General features: G+C 44.5%; 1 protein-coding gene across 1 annotated transcript in view; it reads left to right on the forward strand.

Annotated features, from left to right (window-relative positions):
• MAPK12 (mitogen-activated protein kinase 12) overlaps positions 1-21,688 on the forward strand; it is a 159,945-nt gene that overhangs the window by 78,631 nt on the left and 59,626 nt on the right. Inside the window, exon 5 of the mRNA XM_075345089.1 lies at positions 18,176-18,205. Coding sequence (XP_075201204.1) covers positions 18,176-18,205 — 30 coding nt within the window. The remainder of the gene's footprint in view (positions 1-18,175; positions 18,206-21,688) is intronic.

A 21,688-nucleotide genomic window follows, 5' to 3' on the forward strand; every position in this document is an offset into this window, starting at 1 on the left:
ACTAGCCAGGTCTTTCACCGGGAAGGAACAACCACGGGAAGGGCAATCTCCAGTCTAGGAGACCACCTATGCCAAACATGGTATCCATCCACAGACAGCTGTTTCGGGGTATTTGCCCCTCATCAATGTGGAGTAGGAAACTGGCTAGTGGGAGCAATGCCTAGTAGAAGACCACATAAGCAAGGATGGTTGACCTTAGGGATATCAACATCCAACACCGCGGAGACGCCATCACATGTTTCTCAACGCAGTGATTCTAGAGCAATGCCCCCTGGGAAATATTCAAAACAAGAAAGCCTGCGAAGATAGCATCACATGTTTCTGATCTTACCAGATGTCTCCTACGATATCTTTTCCTGCAGCTAATCGATAAGATCAGCTGTTCTCCAGTCCTGTTGTGACTGCGCGCGCTCCCGCGGTCACAACAGATATGAAGAAGCGAGGGTGCATGCACTGCCCTCTCATGCACCAATACTGTGGGCTTCAGAAACATGGCGCCAGAGATGAGCGCTATGCGCAGGCGCTAACTCAGACACCGTGTGACTGAAGATTAGAAATGTACACACGGCCAGTGAGAGGGAGGAACAGGGGGGGGGGGTGGAATCCACGTGCATAACACGCCCGGACATTAGCAGCAAGGTGCACTCGTCAATCAAAAAGTGCATGAATTTTCAAACTTTATAAAGTTGAATTTCACAGCCTAAACATCCGAGCTGCACCCTGATGGTATGTACACAATGTGCCTGCACCTTTATATAGGAAAATTATGATGTTTGGTTCCCTTTAAAGGGAACCGGTCAGCAGAAATTTTGCACTAAACATAAGATTCCCCCTCTGCAGCTCCTGGGTTGCATTCTAGCAAGGTTCGTGTTATTATTGTGCCCCCTTTTAGACCAAAAGAAATACTTTATAAAGTGGTACCTTTTTGTATGCAGATACTGTAAATGGTACACGGGGGCGGGCCGCCTGGTGTCCGTTATTCTGCCTCCTGCCGCTTTAGGCCGTCCCCCATCGCTCATTTCCATAGCTGTGGACGCCGCCCAGTGCTCCAGAGGTCCCCGCGCGCATGCCCAGTGCCTATCTCTCGTGGATGATCATCACTGTGCCCAGTGTCACCGCTGGTGACGTGTGCGCAGGCTTTAGATTATGGGGGGCGCTTTGATTTTCATTACAAAGTAACCGCCCATAATCGCATGACCGTGCTTTCCCCCTCTGCCTCCTTCGTTCTGCGCAAGCCCGGGCCTGCTGACGCCACGTTACCTCTTTCCCATCTTGCCCTGAGGCAGGAAATAGATGGGAGTAGCGCGGAGCAGGACAATCCTGCGTCTAATCCTGATCAGTGGTGTCCTGCTCCGCGCTACTCCCATCTATTTCCTGCCTCAGGGCAAGATGGGAAAGAGGTAACGTGGGGTCAGCAGGCCCGGGCTTGCGCAGAACGAAGGAGGCAGAGGGGGAAAGCGCGGTCACGCGATTATGGGCCGTTACTTGGTAATAAAATCAAAGCGCCCCCCATAATCTAAAGCCTGCACGCACGTCACCAGCGGTGACACTGGGCACAGTGCTCATCCACAAGAGATAGGCACTGGGCATGCGCGGGGACCTCTGGAGCACTGGACGGCGTCCACAGTTATGGAAATTAGCGATGGGGGATGGCCTAAAGCGGCAGGAGGCAGAATAACGGACACCAGGCAGCCCGCCCCCGTGTACCATTTACAGTATCTGCATACAAAAAGGTACCACTTTATAAAGTCTTTATTTTGGTCAGAAAGGGGGCACAAGAACAACAGGAACATTGCTAGAATGCAGCCCAGGAGCTGCAGAGGGGGAATCTTTTATGTTTAGTGCAAAATTTCTGCTGCCAGGTTCCCTTTAAGCAAAGGGAATCGTTTGTATAATACCATAGTGAATATAGAGAGAGGAACAACAGGCAGGGGGGCGGGAATCCATCTGAATACCCACCCATATATTATCTGTTCAGTTGCAAACAGATATATACGAAAATCCTGATGATTGGTTCCCTTTAATTCTTTTGATCCAGTGCTGTAAAGTCTTTATACTCTTTTGTGTCTCCCCGGCCAGGAGCTGTGGTATCATCAGATCATGTCCCTGTACGGTCAGACACGACCATTACACAGTACATACCAGGTTCGCATATGTAAGCTTATCTCAGCACAGGAACATTTAACATCAAATTGTGAAACTTATTTTTCTTTTTTATTCCAAGATCTATTGATGAAATATACTTTGTTTGTGGAACAATCCCCTGTCCACAATGGCAAAAACAAAAAAAAACCTTTTTTTTTTATCACTTTATGTATTACACAGTATAAAAAAAGGCACAAAAGCAATGATAAATCAGCCTGCCACTCTGCTCTGTAACATGATGCCTGCAGATTTGACAGTAGCCTTCTTGTAAAGCTGCATTTAAACTGCAATATAATTGTGAACGAGTGTTAAAAAATGCTCGTTTCACAATTCTTACCTTGTAAACAAACTGCTAATCCTCCTGATAAGTGAGCAAAATGCTCATTCTTTGGATGTAATTATCTTTTGTGCGGCAGAAAACATTATTCTCGCTGCTGCGTCTCGTCCTGTGTAAACAGGACTTGCACTATTGAGACCCATAGCAGCCTATGCGCATTGAGTGATCAGGTATAGATTGCTCATGGATTACTTTTCATCCGCCTGTGTAAACACTCATTTAACCCTACAATGTGCAACCATAGAAATCTACCATAGAAAATAAGTAACCTAGCAGGCCTGCGAGGACCCAGGTATGCGTTCTAGGGTTAAACAACCACTGATTGGTAAAGTTTACCAATCGGCGGTCGTATCTTGCTACCAGTTGGTCTATGTAAGCGGACCCGAAGTTTGTATTTGTGAGCAGATGTTAACCGTATAAACAAGCAAAGCAATTCTCTATAGTCTTTGTTCTCCATTATTGTATTTTTTGAAATTTTGCTAGAGTGCAATATGATTTACATGTAATATTTCATGGTTGTCAAGTTATTAGCTGATTCTTTAGAATTGAAGTGGTTCTCTTCTGGAACAATGGTTTCCTGATCTAGCTTCTTACCTAGAAGTTGTTTCCACCTGCTTTAGCAAGTAGTTGATACATTTTGTCCTCGCTTCCAGATTTGTTTGCCTTGCAGCTTGTTACCTAGGAAACATTTATAATGCTATCTTTCCTGAACTTGGTGTGTGACACAACACATACCATAACTGACAGATTATATTCGAGATAGTATAACATGATCCATTTAGACATTAGTAATGTCTAATTATGTTTGTGTGCCAAGTCCAAAGATGCTATTTAAAATGAGTTCTGTTGAAACTCAACCAAGAAGTGGTTACACATTACCCTTTTCCATTCCCAGCTCTTTAGCATCAGTTTGTCTCCTCTGCCTTCTGCTTGTGAGAAGTTTTTTTTTGTCCTCTCTAAAAGCAGAAATGGGAGTACATTGACAATCTGTATCTCATGAATACACTGGATTCACAAAGTTTAGACAGTTATTAGGCATCAGGGGAGGTTTTATTTTCCCATTTTATTTTAGAAACTTGCCTATGACTTTTTCTCCCATAGATAAGGCAGAAATTATATTTTAAGCCACACTTTATGCATTAAGAGACCGTCAGACAAAGATGAAGATTGTAAAGCTGGGTGGAGAGAGATGTTTAAAGCGCTAACAGGAGGGATTTGATAGATGTAAAAATCCTGTAGTTCCCACAGTCTTACTATATAGTGGAGAAGCTTCCATCCCCCCCCCCCTCACCCCCTCACCCTGGACGGGTCTCTATACTCCACCATGGACGAACCCCTATCACAATTTTTACCACTTGCTTTGGCAATGCCAACATGTACTTGGACCTGTCATTAAAACCATATTTGAATTTGAGTGGTGGAGACCTCCTGTGTAAACAAGAGAACATGTATTGGCCTGGTAGTCAGATTGGCAAACATATGATTTGGCTTCCTACAATTAAGGGATTGGAAATGAATGCAGCTGTGCTCAGATGAAACCAATTGGGCAAGGCTAACTATTGGATTTAGCATTTCTATAATGCAGTAGCAAAATGGAACTTGTGCAAGAAACGTATACGTCCTATGATATGGACCAACTGTTCAAGATGTACACCATTGAATACTGGGAGTCCATTTTGGTTTCTGTTTTGATGTCTGTCATTTTAAAAAGAAAAAAAATGCACAACAATGGCTTGACCTAGCCATATGAAGCTACAATATGAAATATGTTTCTCATTTGTCATAAGTGTCTAAAACAAAATTATGGGACAGATTCATAAAACCGCTTTCATCAGGATTCGGGCATAAAACGGTTTGAAATGTCACACAATTTTTGAACAACACATTTGAGCAAAACAAAAAAAAAATGAGTTTTGCCGTTATTACACTAGTCTTGGCAAGCTAAGTTAACTTTAAAAAGTGGAGAAGCCTACCTGGGAGGGGACATGGGCAACCATGGTTAAATAAATTAAAATAAAAAATATTCTTCATTTACATAAAGTTAATTACAACAGAAATGTACTCCAGTTCTACAGACAGTGACTAGAAAGTATATTAATTTACATATTGCACATACATTGCTTATAGCTAACAGATGGGGAAATAAAAAAACAAGAGCTGGAGTGGTACTTTAGGTTTGGAATACTATAACACCCAATTGGGAACGATCAAAAGTGTTGTTTTTAGTCCTTTTGGTTAAATTAAGGCTCCAATTTGGAGCCATCATTACATTGAAGAACTGTGTAACTTGCTGTCGCTTTATATGTCATTAATGAATAAGTCTTTAGTGTTGGGGGTGTAGGCGTCTTCAGGGCTGCAGGGACTCTGAAACCTATTAGCAGAATACAAGTGCTGTTCGTGGCACTCTATATTCTCTCAGCAAGGAAGCACAAATATCCCAATTAGTATTGTGTAGAGAGAGTGTGGGGTTACAAAAAATGGTATTTACACTGAAATTCCCAACTGCCTGGCAAGGTACCTCTGCTACTGCTTCTTAGGGGAAATGTCGAATCAGTTGAAGCGGATATCTCCAGATATTATACATACTATTGTGGATATGATGGCCATCTTCTAGATGCCAGACAAGTAGGACTAAAAGTAGCTAGTGTTTTCATCTGGATTACAGATATATAGATATATAGATAGAGATATATAGATAGATATATTTATTAATCTCTATATAATATATATACAGTACAGACCAAAAGTTTGGACACACCTCATCTCTAGAACAACTGTTAAGAGGAGACTTTGTGCAGCAGGCCTTCATGGTAAAATAGCTGCTAGGAAACTGCTGCTAAGGACAGGCAACAAGCAGAAGAGACTTGTTTGGGCTAAACAAGACAAAGAATGGACATTAGACCAGTGGAAATATGTGCTTTGGTCTGATGAGTCCAAATTTGAGATCTTTGGATCCAACCACCGTGTTTTTGTAGAAAAGGTGAACGGATGGACTCTACATGGCTTGTTCCCACCGTGAAGCATGGAGGTGTGATGGTGTTTTGCTGGTGACACTGTTGGGCATTTATTCAAAATTTAAGGCATACAGAACCAGCATGGCTACCACAGCATCTTGCAGCGGCGTGCTATTCCATCCGGTTTGCATTTAGTTGGACCATCGTTTATTTTTCAACAGGACAATGACCCCAAACACAGCTCCATGCTGTGTAAGGGCTATTTAACTAAGAAGGAGAGTGATGGGGTGCTACACCAGATGACCTGATCTCTACAGTCACCAGACCTGAACCCAATCGAGATGGTTTGGGGTGAGCTGGACCGCAGAGTGAAGGCAAAAGGGCCAACAAGTGCTAAACATTTCTGGGAACTCCTTCAAGACTGTTGGAAAACCATTTCCGGTGACTACCTCTTGAAGCTCATCAAGAGAATGCCAAGAGTGTGCAAAGCAGTAATCAAAGCAAAAGGTGGCTACTTTGAAGAACCTAGAATATAAGACATATTTTCAGTTGTTTCACACTTTTTTTAAGTATTTCATTCCACATGTTTTCATTCATAGTTTTGATGCTGTGATGTGAATCTACAATTTTTAGAGTCATCAAAATAATGAAAACTCTTTGAATGAGAGGGTGTGTCCAAACGTTTGGTCTGCACTGTGTATGTGTGTATATGATATGAAAATATATATATATTGTGAGGTAGCACGGTCGGCTGCGCAGCAGAAGACACGGGATCCAGGCATTAAGGTTCACAGCACACGGTTTTAATGTCCAAAACAAAAGTCCATAACACAATACATGTGCCTCCCCAGCAGAAAACTCAGGAAGTTCTGTTCACTCCCTCACACCCGGCACACCTGCCCTTGTTCCTGATTCTATTTAACCCTTCCTTCAGCCTGTAGGGAAACAGCATTAACCCTATAGTGGATTTACTTTCTATCATGGAGTGAGCACAACCGGGGCGAGACATACCGGCCGTCATAGATAACCCCGGTCACAGTCTCACATACCCCCCCCCCTCAGTTCAAGCGTGCGGGGTTGAACTCCAGCCATCAAACACGGGCCGCGGGACAAGGCATCGGCGTTGCCCTGCAACCTACCGGCCCGGTGTTCAACCGTAAACCGGAAGTTCTGCAGAGAAAGGAACCACCGGGTAACCCGGGCATTCCGTTCCTTGGCGGACCTCATCCAGACCAGTGGAGAGTGATCCGTCACCAAGCGAAACTGCCGTCCCAGCAGGTAATAGCGTAGGGACTCCAAGGCCCACTTGATCGCCAGGCACTCCTTCTCCACTACGCTATAATTCCGCTCGGGAGGGGTGAGCTTCCTACTTAAGAAGGTGACGGGGTGTTCCTCCCCCTGAACCACCTGAGACAGCACTGCCCCCAGGCCGACCTCCGAGGCGTCAGTCTGTACAATGAACTCCTTCCGGAAATCAGGGTTGACCAGAACGGGCTGTCTGCACAGGACCTCCTTCAGGGCCCGGAAGGAGTCCTCGGCCTGCGGAGTCCAGCGCACCATGACGGACTTCTTGCCTTTGAGAAGGTCCGTCAAGGGGGCTGATACGGTAGTCCCGCAAAATCCTTTACAAACCTCCTGTAGTACCCCACGATACCCAGGAAGGCCCTAACCTGCTTCGTGGTCAGGGGTCTAGGCCACTTCTGGATCGCCTCAACCTTGTTAATTTGGGGCTTAATCACTCCTTGGCCTATCACGTAGCCCAAGTAGCGGGCTTCCGTGAGTCCCAATGCACATTTCTTGGGATTGGCTGTCAATCCGGCTGTTCGAAGCGCGTCCACCACCGCTTGTACCTGTTCCAAGTGGGTCTGCCAATCGGAGCTGTAAATAATGATGTCATCCAGGTACGCTGATGCATACGCCTGGTGGAGTTCCAGCACTAAGTCCATCAACCTCTGGAACGTGGCCGGAGCGCCATGTAACCCAAAAGGCAAGACAACATAGTGGAAGAGACCCTCCGGCGTAACAAAAGCGGTTTTCTCCTTGGCGGACTCCGTTAGTGGCACCTGCCAGTACCCCTTGGTCAGGTCGAGCGTGGTAAAATATCGCGCCTGTCCCAGCCTATCAATCAGCTCATCCACCCGGGGCATGGGGTAGAGATCGAACTTGGATATTTCGTTCAATCTCCTAAAGTCATTGCAGAACCTTAAGGAGCCATCGGGTTTTGGTATTAGGACAATCGGACTAGCCCATTCACTCCGGGATTTTTCGATGACCCCCAGACGTAACATTGTCTTTACTTCCTCCGATATGGCTTGTCGTCGAGCCTCCGGTACCCGGTATGACTTCAGGCGTACCTTCAGGTGGGGCTCTGTGACAATATCGTGTCGTATCAGACTGGTCCTACCGAGCAGCTCGGAGAAGACATCGGGGTTCTGCTGAACCAACCGTCTGGCCTCTCGCCTCTGTTGCTTGGTGAGGGCTTCTCCAATCCTTACTTCCGGTTCGTCCTCTCCGGAGGTCGCTGGAGCCGGATGTGAACGACCCGAAGAGGAGGGAGGTGGGGAAAAAACAGCCATCAGGTTTTCCCGTTCCTGCCAAGGTTTTAATAGGTTGACATGGTATATTTGTTCAGGTTTCCGCCTACCGGGCTGCAATACTTTATAGTTAACCACCCCGACTCTTTCCTTTATCTCGTAGGGGCCTTGCCACTGAGCCAGGAATTTACTCTCCGCCGTGGGGATTAATACCAACACCCGATCCCCGGGTTTAAAGGTCCGCACGGTGGCTTGTCTATTGTAGCGGCCGCTTTGCGCGGCCTGAGCCTCCTGTAAATGCTCCTTCACAATTGGCATGACCGCGCTTATGCGGTTCTGCATACCTAAAATGTGTTCGATCACACTTTTATGGGGGGTGGGCTCTTGTTCCCATGTTTCTTTTGCCATGTCCAACAATCCCCGGGGATGTCGCCCGTATAACAATTCAAAAGGCGAAAACCCCGTGGATGCCTGTGGCACCTCTCGTATGGCAAACATCAAATAGGGAAGCATCATATCCCAGTCTTTCCCGTCTTTTGAGATCACCCCTCTTAGCATGGTTTTCAGGGTTTTATTGAAACGCTCGACTAAACCGTCCGTTTGAGGATGATACACAGACGTACGCAACTGCTTGATCTGGAGTAGCCGGCATAGCTCTTTGGTCACTTTAGACATGAATGGGGTCCCCTGATCCGTAAGGATCTCCTTGGGCAACCCCACCCGGCAGAACACAGCAAGCAACTCCCGAGCTATAAGCTTTGCTGCAGTATGTCTGAGAGGTATCGCCTCGGGATACCGGGTGGCATAGTCAACGATCACTAGGATGTGTTGGTGCCCTCGAGCGGACTTTACGAGGGGCCCCACCAGATCCATCCCTATCCGTTCAAAAGGGACTTCTATAATGGGTAACGGTACCAACGGACTGCGAAAATGGGTCAGGGGTGCGGTAAGCTGACACTCCGGGCAGGTTTCGCAGAACCGTTTTACCTCCCCAAAGACCCCGGGCCAATAGAACCTTTGCAATATTCGCTCCTGCGTTTTCTTGACCACTAGGTGGCCACTCATCAGGTGTTTATGAGCCAAGTCGAGGACCCGCCGGCGATGCGGCTGGGGCACCACCAACTGTTCTACCCCCACGCCCCGTATTTCATCTACCCGGTAGAGTAAATCCTGCTTAAGAGCGAAATGGGGGTACCTTACCTGGGCACCGGGCAGCTGTGCCACCCCGTCAACTACTGTCACCCGACTCCGGGCATGTATCAACGTAGGGTCCTGGAGTTGGGCTGTCCCAAACGTATCCGGGGACGCCTCCAACTCCGGGATGGGCTCGACCGTCTCAGCCTCTCCTGCCAATACCTCTAGGGGCGACCTACCGGGTTCACACTCTGTCCCTATCATGGTGACCCCTACGGCAGGTGTCCCGGATTCAGGATTGTAGGGCTCAGGTCCCGGACCAACCAATATCTGAGGGGACTTAGGGGGTCCCCTCCATAAAGTCCAAAAATAGGGCAGATCCCTTCCTAGGATCACGTCATAAGGAAGAGTGTTAAGAAGTCCCACCTCATGTTGCACCTGACCGCAAGGTGCTGTGATGGTGATAATCCCCGTGGGATAGTCGCGGCGGTCCCCATGTATGCAAACCACCCCCACGGTGCGTCCTGTGGCCTTTACTTTAGCCCTCAAGGTGGATCGCACAAGGGTCACTAAGCTTCCGGAATCCAACAATCCTGTAACCGGACATCCATTCACCTGTATTTGGCACAAGTGGGGCTCCGTCTCTGGGGAGACCAGGTCAGCGGTACACACCACCTGAGCATACATTGAACCCCGCCGGGTAACCCCACAATCCATGGGCTCCGTGGTGAGTGGACACTGGGCTTCCATATGTCCCACCCGCTGGCACCGCCAACATCTAATGGGGACGGAAACCCCCTTGACGGGTTGTCGTTTAGGGTACAGAACCTTCCGGACCTCAGGAATGGCGGCCGCGGCCTCAGACGGGACGGTAGGGGACTCCTGCACCGTTGTCAGCGGTGGGTCCTTGGCCCTAGGCTTGGAGGGGCCGGACCGACGGGTGGTACGCAAAGTCTCAGTGTCCCGTATCAAGTCCTGCGTAGCCACATGCCGCTCTACCAGGGACACTAATTGGTCCAGGGTACTCGGGTCACCCTGTCCGACCCACCGTTGAACGGTGACGGGTAAAGTGCGCACAAAACGATCCACTACTACCCTTTCCACCATTTGCGCCGGGCTCAGAGTGTCAGGCTGCAACCACTTCTTTACAAGATGCAACAAGTCATAGGCCTGGGAGCGTACGGGTTTGGCTTCCTCATAGAACCACTGATTTACCCGCTGAGCCCGCACATACGTATTCACCCCCAACCGAGCCAGTATTTCGGCTTTCAGGGTCACAGTCAATGGCGTCCTCGGTACAGAGGTCCAGGTACGCTTTTTGGGGTTCCCCCGTCAGATAGGGCGACAATACCTCAGCCCACTGCGGGGTCGGCAGCTTTTCCCGCTCGGCCACCCGCTCAAACACCGCCAGGAACGCTTCCACATCATCACCCGGGGTCATCTTTTGCAACGCTTGTCTCACCGCTTTCCGGACGCTGCCGTCGTCACCCGGTCCCGGGGTTGTTGCTGCCGGTCCGGCACGGATCGACTTGGCCAGGAGAACCAGCTGTTCTTGGTGCCTTTTTTCCTGAAATTGCAAGGCTTGCTGCTGACGTGCATTGGCCTGATCCATCTGTTCTTGGAATTTTTTTTCCTGCACTTGCAAGGATTGGAGCAGGTGTGCATTGGTCTGTTGCTGCTGTGCATTAGCCTGTTGCTGCTGTGCATTAGCCTGTTGCTGCTGTGCATTAGCCTGAGCCAAATGCTTTAGTATGTCCTCCATGGCGTCGCCGGGTTTGGGCTGTAGTATAGCCGCTCGAATCCAGGACATGCGCAGCTGGGTCACCAGGGATGGATGCTACACCTCACCGGCTGTCATGCCCGCCGATTCTCCACCATCTGTGAGGTAGCACGGTCGGCTGCGCAGCAGAAGACACGGGATCCAGGCATTAAGGTTCACAGCACACGGTTTTAATGTCCAAAACAAAAGTCCATAACACAATACATGTGCCTCCCCAGCAGAAAACTCAGGAAGTTCTGTTCACTCCCTCACACCCGGCACACCTGCCCTTGTTCCTGATTCTATTTAACCCTTCCTTCAGCCTGTAGGGAAACAGCATTAACCCTATAGTGGATTTACTTTCTATCATGGAGTGAGCACAGCCGGGGCGAGACATACCGGCCGTCATAGATAACCCCGGTCACAGTCTCACTATATATATATATATATATATATATATATATATATATATATATATATATATATATATATATATATATATATATATATATTTAACATTTGTAATATAATAGTGTTTTGCAAGATAAGCAAAGCTTTTTACAAATTTGTAACTTGGTTTAAGAGCAATGCTTTGCAATAAAAGCAAATGCCGTGTACACTTCTGGTTCCGTCCTTTCACCACGGTCTGACCTGCTCTGGAGGCATCTTTCTGTACATATGTACTGTATACAGTACACCAATGTATAGTATATACTATATAGCTTGTATATCAATTCGCATTTGTGGATACAGTATTGTACTTTCTAACGGTATAGAACATTCCTTCTACTCTACCTCTCGCACACCAACAATTTTATTGAAAGCTAATGTGCAGTTTAATTTGTTTTATATGCTTTTACTGCATTGTACAGTATTTTGTATTACTGTACTGTAATAATTTTGACTATTACATTATTTTGTATTACTGTAATAAGTTTGTATAAATACAGTAAATAGTTTTGGCTTGTGGAACGAATTTTCTGTGTTTCAATTATTTCCTATGGGAAAATTCACTTTGATATTAGAGTAACTTGGTTTAAGAGCACACTCCCGGAACCAATTATGCTCGTAATCCAAGGTTCCACTGTATATTATATATATTTTGTGTGAAGTCTAGAAGAGTTCTTTACTAGTGATAAGCAATCTGCTCTGTAAGCAGAATGAGCGTTTTGATACTCAGTACTCGTTTAGAGTATAACGGAAGTCAATGGGTAACTTGAGCACTATTTATGAAAATCCTCCAGAAAAATGTTCGAGTCCCCCATTGACTTCAGTATACGGTAGTCTGCAGATGACTACCGAGCACCAAATTGCGCGTTATGCTTACTGAGCAGTTCACTCGTCATATTACTACTGCAGAAAATGCTCCTGGAAATAATTTTAGAATATTCCATTAATCAAGGTAATTACTATTGCAGCTATTCAGGTGTTATATTTTTCCTTTTTAGAAGTTACAAATTGCATTCCCTAATTTTGTTGTGGCTTGTTACAAATTCTTTTCTGACTTGCTTACAGCCTTGTCCTGACATGTTGCCTTTTACAAAAAAATGTTTGGAGATCATACATTACCATTCTTTGTGTTGCATTAAGCATGCATTGAACCTTTGTCATTTTTACATATGTTAACAAAGAATACAGTGATTATTTAAAGAACACGCAAACTGAATAGTAATTAAATAAAATATGTATTTGGTTTGCCTAAATACATATATTGTACCAAGGAAATCTGACTTCTAGGTTGCTCTGCTACAACCAGTAATTTGCACATAATTTATAAACAATGAAAACTAGAAGTGGCATAATTTTTTGTCTTGTTCAGTCAACCGTTTAGCAGATTGTCTGTCTGACCTTTTTTATATGCAGACCAGATGTTTACTATCTATTTTTGTGAATGTGTTTAGTATTAGAGTTACATTTGAGTAACATGAAATATTGTTTATAAGTAAGGGACAAGGTACAAAGGAACAGGAAGCACATACTAAGCCTGCAAGGGAGAACTTACAAGTTTGCCAAAAGATTTCGTAAGCTCCCAGTTGACAAATAAAAGTTACTTTCATATTCTTCCAGCAACAGGAGTTATCTTATCTCCAATAGTAGACGTTTTACTACCCCTGTGTGTTTACAAGTATGGCAAAATGGCATTCCATGACTTAAGACAGTGAGGGTATTTGGGTGGAGGGAGGGCTCCTGTTACGACTGAGATACTAGGTAAACACTAAACCTAGAAAGAAATGTTTCAACTGCCATAAAAAAATTATATAGCTACTGTCAGTGTTTGGTATACTGAGTCATTTTCCCCATGATCTTCAGTCTCCTAGGAATCATGAAGAAAACCAAGATAAACAAGTAATTCTTCTCTGCTCACTTCTGCATGAGGAAGTAAGCAGGGTCTGTGACATCACAACTGCAGATATCTGCCGTCTCTCCTTCTAGTGAATAGGACCAGTGCATGATACTTGCTGCTCAGTCATTACTAGCTGGCAGATTACTGTAAACATGTCAGGCCCATAAAGGGAATCTGTCAGGTCCAATATGCACCCAGAACCACGAGCAGTTATGGGTGCATATTGATCACTGCCTAACCGTCCCTGTATATACTAGCATAGATAGAGATCTTTAGAAAAGGTATTTTTTAGAGATCTTTTACTGTAAGCTAATTAGCGAGGGGACTAGTCCCCTAGGCGTTAATTCCCCTGGCTAGTCAGCTCTATTAGCATGTTAGTATGCCCCTGCGGGTGTGCTAACATGCTAATGAATGTGCAGCGTCACAGGATGAGCTCACTCACCTCTCCGCCGCCATCGCGTCTGATGCTGGATTTCAGCTCAGTGCGCATGACCCCAGAGTTTTGAGGTAGGCAGGGATTAGCAATATGCACCCAGAACTGCGTGTGGTTCTGGGTGCATATTGGACATGACAGGTTCCTTTTAACCTCCCACTGATCAGTTTCATCTTTAGCTGAAGGACAGCTAAAACCACTCCCTAGAATAGAGGATGAGATTTGGCAAGCTTTTGCTACTCTTTAGCCAGGGCGTAGCAGAGACACATCTACTGCAGCCAGTTATCTTATAACCAGACACAGGACAGTGAGGAGGAAAGGGGACATGGCTGATCTAATGATACTCAGAAAATTTTCAGAGCAAAAAAAAATAAAATTGTGTGTCTCAATTTAAATGTGGCATTAAACAAAATAGACTAAATTAAAGAGAGGAGATTAAGGGAATTTCTTTAAAGGTAGTGAAAAAGAGGATGCCGTTACTATTGGAGTTCCAATTTCCAAAGGGCTCCTGACAAATAATAAAGATATCTTTTTTATTACTTTTTTTTGTTTCTTTGGGCAACTCTACCACCTCTAATTTAAAAAAACAAAAACAAAACAATCTTCTATGTAGTCTTTGTGTAAGTATAACATTTAAATTGCGTAGTATTACCTGCATATACAAAGTCACATAGAAAAATAATCCTACAGGTTTAAAAAAAAAGTTGCATAATTTTAAATACGGAATAAAATACCTCAGTGACATAATAGATAACGACATTATCCCCTTCGATGTCCTGAGTGTAGGACACAAACTACCAACAACCGTAAAAGAGTGGAAACGCATCATAGATATTGTTCAACAAACACATCTTATGTCTACAAAAAATCCTAAAACCATTATAAATTTACTTAACAACCCAACAAACATCAGCTTTTGGAGGACCACTTACGTATACTCAATACCAAATGATGACTACAAATGTAAGAAGCTGAAAAATATGAAAAAAATGGGGAAAAAGAAATGGGAATGACCTTTCCAACTAATAAATGGAAATCTGCTATAGCTAAGACTCCAACTCATCTTTACAAGAAACATATTTAAAGATATGCGCTGAGTGGTGTAATACCCCACAAAAGCTAAAAAGATTCTCTACCACAAATTCTGAAATGTGCTGGAGAAATTGTGGTGAAAAGGGAACTACTCGAAATATATTCTGGAGCTGTCCAAAATTGAAGAACGTATGGAGAGATGTCAGATTATGGAGGAGTATCTCTACAGCTAATAAAATGTTAGTTTTACAGCGGAATTAGTTTTATTATCCATCAGCCTAGATGAACTTAATCTGAATTGTATACACATCACATGTCACATCATCCAAGTGATAAAAAAATTTCTAGCAGCCAACTGGAAAGACGACAAAGTTCCATCTGTGCTTGAAATAATAGTATATAATAGTAATATTAAGGGTAATATGTAATAAGATGAATTCTTCCGTTTTATTTATCTTGAGATTCTACTTTGCAGTTTTAGAGTTAGACAAGTTTTATGTACAAAAATACGACTAAAAGTTAAACAAATTTCAGAACTCAGTTTCCTACACAATTCTCCTCCCTTTTTTGTTTTGTTTTGTTTTTTTTTTTCTTTCTTCCCCTCATCCTTCCCCCTTCCTGGTTAAAATGTTAAACTTTTATATAGACTTGACTATAATTTCTTACTTATTTTGCATGTTGTCAACATAACTAAACATAACTAAACATTGTATTTCACCTTGCGTTATAAAAATCAATAACGTATACATAGAATAATAATCCTACAGGTTTAAAAAAAAGCTCCATAACCGAAATTATAATAAAAGCAAAGCGCATGAGTGCCCAAAATATTGTCAAATTGTATTTAGTTTAAAGCCTTCCTGACATTTGATAAATCCGTAAGTCATTTTTTGTGGTGACTTCCCACAAATTGACATACACAAGATGCCCACAAGATCTCTACCGGGAGCTTAACAGTGATAGCGGAGCTCCGATTGTCATAGCCAAGGACAGTCTCTGCACTGCCTTTGGCTATTTAACCTTCTAAATGCCGCTATCAATAGTGATCGCAACATATAGGATGCCTGGAAAAGAAGTGCGATCCCTCTCCCACCCGATCAGGGCCCATGCAAAGAAATCACGGGGGTATGATTGTAGTCATGGCAACCCGAGGTCAAACAGGCTTCTGTCAGTATAACACTGATAGGTGTAATATATTGCAATACTTGTATATATACATTATACCTGTGATCAGAGTAATAAAAGCTAAAGTGCCATACAGAGACTAAGTAAAAAAGAAAAGAAAGTTTGTTTTTTTCTTGTTTTTTTTTTTTTAATTTTAAAAATAATCACAAAATGAAGAACAAAAAAATAAAAAAACAAATCATACTAATAAATGCTTAAATCTATGTAAAAATAAACCAAAAAATGTACACCTTTGGTATTGCCTTTTCCAGAACCCAATCTATAAAATGGTGACACTATTTAACACCTTCAGTGAACACTGTAAAAAAAAAAAAAAAAATGGCAAAAACCGATTGCTTTCATCATACGGGTGAAAAAAGTAGCATATAAATAAAAATAGCTGAAAACATCACAACTTTCCCTAAAAAAAAAACAACAAAGCGCCGTGCAGCTCTGTCAGCAGAACACTAAAAAAGACATACCTCTCAGGATATAGCAATGCAAAACCCATTCTTTTTCTCTCTGAAATGTTTTACTTTGTAAAAGCTGTAAAACATAAAAAAAAAATGTGATATCACTGTAATCTTACTGACCCAAAGAATAAAGCTGTCTTGTCACTTTTTTGCAACAGTGAACAGTGGGGAAAAAAAAATACTGGTTTTTGTTCATTATGAATCTGAAAAATCGGAATAGAAGCCAATCAAAAAATGTGCCAATAAAACCATTAACTCATCCCGCAAAAAAACAAGTCTTCACATGACTGTTGGCAGAAATATAGAGCAAAAATAGCTCTCAAAATAATATTATGCAAAATCTTTATTTTGTAAAAGTGTTTTTAGTGCGATAGTAGCCAAACATAAATCAGGTATATAAATCAAAGTGCACCAAACCGAAGACTAAAGCCACCTAATCGCCTATGCTGCATGGTGAACAGAATAAAAAAGAAAGGCAGTTCTTAACCTGCTGTTGAGATGTTCATTTTTCTTGTGAAAGATCACAGTAAGGTTCGGTTGACCTTTATCCTGCGCTCTATGCTGAACACTTACGTTGCAGTTTCTATGTAAATCTCGGAAAAATGTGATTCACAATAAGATTCCTTATGAGGTGGCATAGAGTCGTTTTGGACTCTGTCTTACAATCCCATCATTTTCAGTGCGCATAAGTGTGGTCAACCAGAGTTTTTGTGCACTTCTGGCTTTACAGTACTGTACAGCCACATGTGGGGTATTGCAGAAATTGTGACACATTTGGTGCTTTTTTTAACAATTTCCCCCTGTGAAAATGTAGAATCTCTGGCTAAAATCTTGTGCTAAAAATGTAATAATTTTTTTTTCTTCACCCCAATGGTATAAAATGCTGTGACATACCTGTGATTTCAATATGATTACTGCACCTCTTGATGAATTCACTGAGATGTAGAATTTGTAAAATAGGGTCATTTATGGGGGCATTCGGCTTGTCTGTTACCTTGGGGAGTCTGCTAATGTGACATGGCATCCACAAAGCATTACGGCAAAATCTGAACAATAATCCGGTGCTCCTTCCCTTTTGCACTTTTCACTGTGCCTAAAAGGTAGTTCCCGATTGTAGGTTATGGCGCCCTCAAGAAAAATTACAAAACAGATTGTATGTTTTGGGTTTTTTTTTTTCTCCTGGTACCCTTGTGAAAATTAAAAATTTGGGGATAAAGAAACTAGTTTGTGGGGAGAAATTTATTTTTTCATTTTAACGGCTCAACTTTCTAAAATTGTGGGTAGCATCTCTAGGTTCAAAGTGCTCTTCACACTTCTAAATAAATTCTTTTTTTAATATTTAATAATTCTAATTGGTTCTGTAAATTTTGTTGGAAAAATGAGAAATTGCTGATTAAACTTTTTAACTCTTGTAACTTCCTAACAAAATTTAAAAAAAAAAAAAAATGGGGCTGATGTAAAGTAGACCTGTGGTAAATGTTTATTTATTTTTGGGGTATAACAATCTGGTAAAGGGCAAAATTAAGTTGTGAAATTTTGAGATTTTTTTCAGAAACGCAAACCGTATATACCAAAATGTGCCCCTAACATGAAGTACAACATGTCACAAAAAAAAATATTCACCGAATCCTTGTAATATATTGAAGCGTTCCAGAGTTATAGCCACATAAAATGACACTGGTCAGAATTGAAAAATATTGGCCTGGTCAGGAAGGTAAAAATAGGCTGGGGGCGAAGGGGTTAAGTACATAAACGTGATGTGTAAAGTTTGAAAGTGGTTATGTTCTTTGTCTAAAAGCCATGTATTTCTGCTTTGAATATGCACTTATATAAAAAGCCATTGATAATTGTATCCTTTTTTTGCAGTACATCCATTCGGCTGGAATAATACACAGGGTAAGCATTAAAACATCTGAACTCATGTACATTACATCGATGTATTATTCAGATTAGTTAAATTCCATCTTAAAAAGCTGAATATTATTGGGTATTTACTCTTGGTAAAGGAAAGCAGGTCAGACTTTATGCTATCCCAAATACTGGATACCGTGTTTCCCCGATAGTAAGACACCCTCGATAGTAAGACGTAGTGGGGGTTTTGGGGGGTCGGCTAATGTAAGACGTACCCCGAAAGTAAGACATAGTAAACGGAAAGCGTTATTTATTTATTTTTTTTCTTCTTTACAGTACCGGCTGAGCGCCCTGACATGCCGGCGGCCGAGCGCTCAGCTGAGCGCCCTGACATGCCGGCAGCCGAGCGGTCAGCTGAGAGCCGTCACATGCTGGCGGTCAGGCGCCCAGCCGAGCGCCCTGACACGCCGGCGGCCGAGCGCTCAGCTGAGTGCCCTGACATGCCGGCAACCGAGCGCCCAGCTGAGAGCCGTCACATGCCGGCGGCCGTGCGCCCAGCTGAGCGCCCTGACATGCCGGCGGCCGAGCGCACAGATCTTCTTTACAGTACCGGCCGAGCGCTCAGCTGAGCGCCCTGACTTGCCGGCGGCCGAGCGCCCAGTTGAGCGCCCTGACATGCCGGCGACCGAGCGCTCAGCTGAGAGCTGTCACATGCCGGCGGTCGGGCGCTCAGCCGAACGCTCTGCCACCGAGAAATGTTGCAGTAATGTTGTCCGTGGTCCATCAGGACCACGGACAACATACAAAAACACGCAGCCTCAATGCCCTCATGTGCAGCAATCGCGGCAAGTCCCCATACGGTACATTGCATGGAGGCTTGCTGCGATTGCTGTGGGATTTTTTTTCCAATATAAGACATACCCCGAAAGTAAGACATAGTGGGACTTTTGGGGGTAAAAAGAATGTAAGACACTGTCTTACTTTCGGGGAAACACGGTAGTAATTTTGTGTGACAGTAATAATACCTTAGTGGCTAGTTGTGGAATATACCACAAATATATTTGCAAGCCCAGGTTCTGTTAGCATTTTCAGTTCTATTGTTGACAATTATGTTTTCTGTCATCTTGCTTGAATATTATCTTGACATGTTCTGTATGGTGGTTTCTAAAATATCATTCATTCTATTAATTGCGCTTGGCCAAAGAGTTAGGAAATGTAACTTTCAAAATGCAGCTTTACTATATAACCCTCTGTGTTTTTTTTTTCTTATTTGGAAAAAAATAATTGGAAATCATGAATAGGTGTCTTGCAATATACATTCTGTTTACTAGTACATTGAGTGCCTAATGATGTATTGTACTATGCTAATACCTATTGCAGTTCTATTCTGCTCCGTTAGTAACATTAGTTGCCCGCTGCATAACTCCCTTCCTTATAAATGCCTGTAGTTAAAGGGGTTGTCCGACATAACAAAAATTTTTGAGTTTAAGCTAATCTGTGCTGTATTGTCATATAAAACACCCCTACATTGTTATTTTTTGTTTTCTAACTTTTGTTCCTCTTGAATTATCCCTTTTATTCTCTGCAGCTCCTTGTTTACATCCAGCACAAGCAAACTTACCACTTCCTGTGCTGAACCTCCCAGTCACAGCTGGCACCGCCCGGCTTCAGTGTCCAGCCCCACCCCAGTGTCCAGCCCCACCCTCTGCCCGCCCCCTGCACACACAGTCCCTGTCAGTATAGTCTGCCCTAGCACTGACCTGTTATCACTACAGCATTGCAAATAACAGCCCCACATCGGGCTCTGCACCGCATACACACACATCAGGCTGTGCACCGCATACACACATCAGGCTCTGCACCGCATACACACACACACCAGGCTGTGCACCGCATACACACACACACCAGGCTGTGCACCGCATACACACACACACCAGGCTGTGCACTGCATACACACACACACACCAGGCTGTGCACCGCATACACACACACACCAGGCTGTGCACCGCATACACACACACACACACACCAGGCTGTGCACCGCATACACACACACACACACACACCAGGCTGTGCACCGCATACTCACACACACACCAGGCTGTGCACCGCATACACACACACACACACACCAGGCTGTGCACCGCATACACACACACACACACACACACACCAGGCTGTGCACCGCATACACACACACACCAGGCTGTGCACCGCATACACACACACACCAGGCTGTGCACCGCATACACACACACACACACACACACACACACCAGGCTGTGCACCGCATACACACACACACACACACCAGGCTGTGCACCGCATACACACACACACACACACACCAGGCTGTGCACTGCATACACACACACACACACACACACACACCAGGCTGTGCACCGCATACACACACACACCAGGCTGTGCACCGCATACACACACACACCAGGCTGTGCACCGCATACACACACACACCAGGCTGTGCACCGCATACACACACACACCAGGCTGTGCACCGCATACACACACACACACCAGGCTGTGCACCGCATACACACACACACACCAGGCTGTGCACCGCATACACACACACACACACACACACCAGGCTGTGCACCGCATACACACACACACCAGGCTGTGCACCGCATACACACACACACACACACACCAGGCTGTGCACTGCATACACACACACACACACCAGGCTGTGCACCGCATACACACACACACACACACACATATCGGGCTGTGCACCGATTCCCCCCCCCCCCATAGGGAGTACATACTCACCCGTCCTCGGTCCCCGCCGCTCCTGCACGTTCGCGCGCTGTCTGTGCTCTGGCCATATCAGCACAGTAGTGACTTCACCGCTGTGCTGAAGAGAGCACAGACAGCCAGGCAGTGATGAGAAGCCGCGCTCCCTCTCATCAGCGTTTTCAAATATATCGGCATCTGTGATGCCGGTATATTTGAATGTGCGATCCTGAGCTGGGGCCCGGTGCTGGCGCTGACACCACGGCAGCCGCCGCCAGGCCTGGCCCCCAGGTCACGGTTCCCACAGAAGTGCAGGGGGAGGTTGTGGGCAGAGTACAGGGTGCGGGGGAATGTGTGGGAGGGTGCAGGGAAGGTGGCGGGGCTCATCGCACTGTACCTGCCCAGCAGGGAGGCGACATGCTGTTTCCAAATTTGCATGTCAACATGGCCCTGCTCATGTTGACATGAAATGACCGGAAGCAGCAAAATCGCGGCAGGAGCGGTCACATTACCACTCTGAGCCGGGGGAGAGGGGCTAACAGCAGGGCAGGTAAGTGGTCACTATCTACTTACCTGCCCCAATGTAGCCCAATAGGGTAATAATGAAAAAAAAACCTCAAAATAAGCCGGATAACCCCTTTAAACCTTTGATGTGACATAGGCTTTACTTGGTCATTCATGTGTCACGATCCAAGTTTGTTGAGTATGGGTCAGAAGATGTGCAACTGTGTACATCAGACACATGGGTGTCAGAGTTCAGCTTAT

The sequence above is a fragment of the Anomaloglossus baeobatrachus genome, chromosome 4 (assembly GCF_048569485.1).
Source record: "Anomaloglossus baeobatrachus isolate aAnoBae1 chromosome 4, aAnoBae1.hap1, whole genome shotgun sequence".
NCBI lineage: Eukaryota > Metazoa > Chordata > Amphibia > Anura > Aromobatidae > Anomaloglossus > Anomaloglossus baeobatrachus.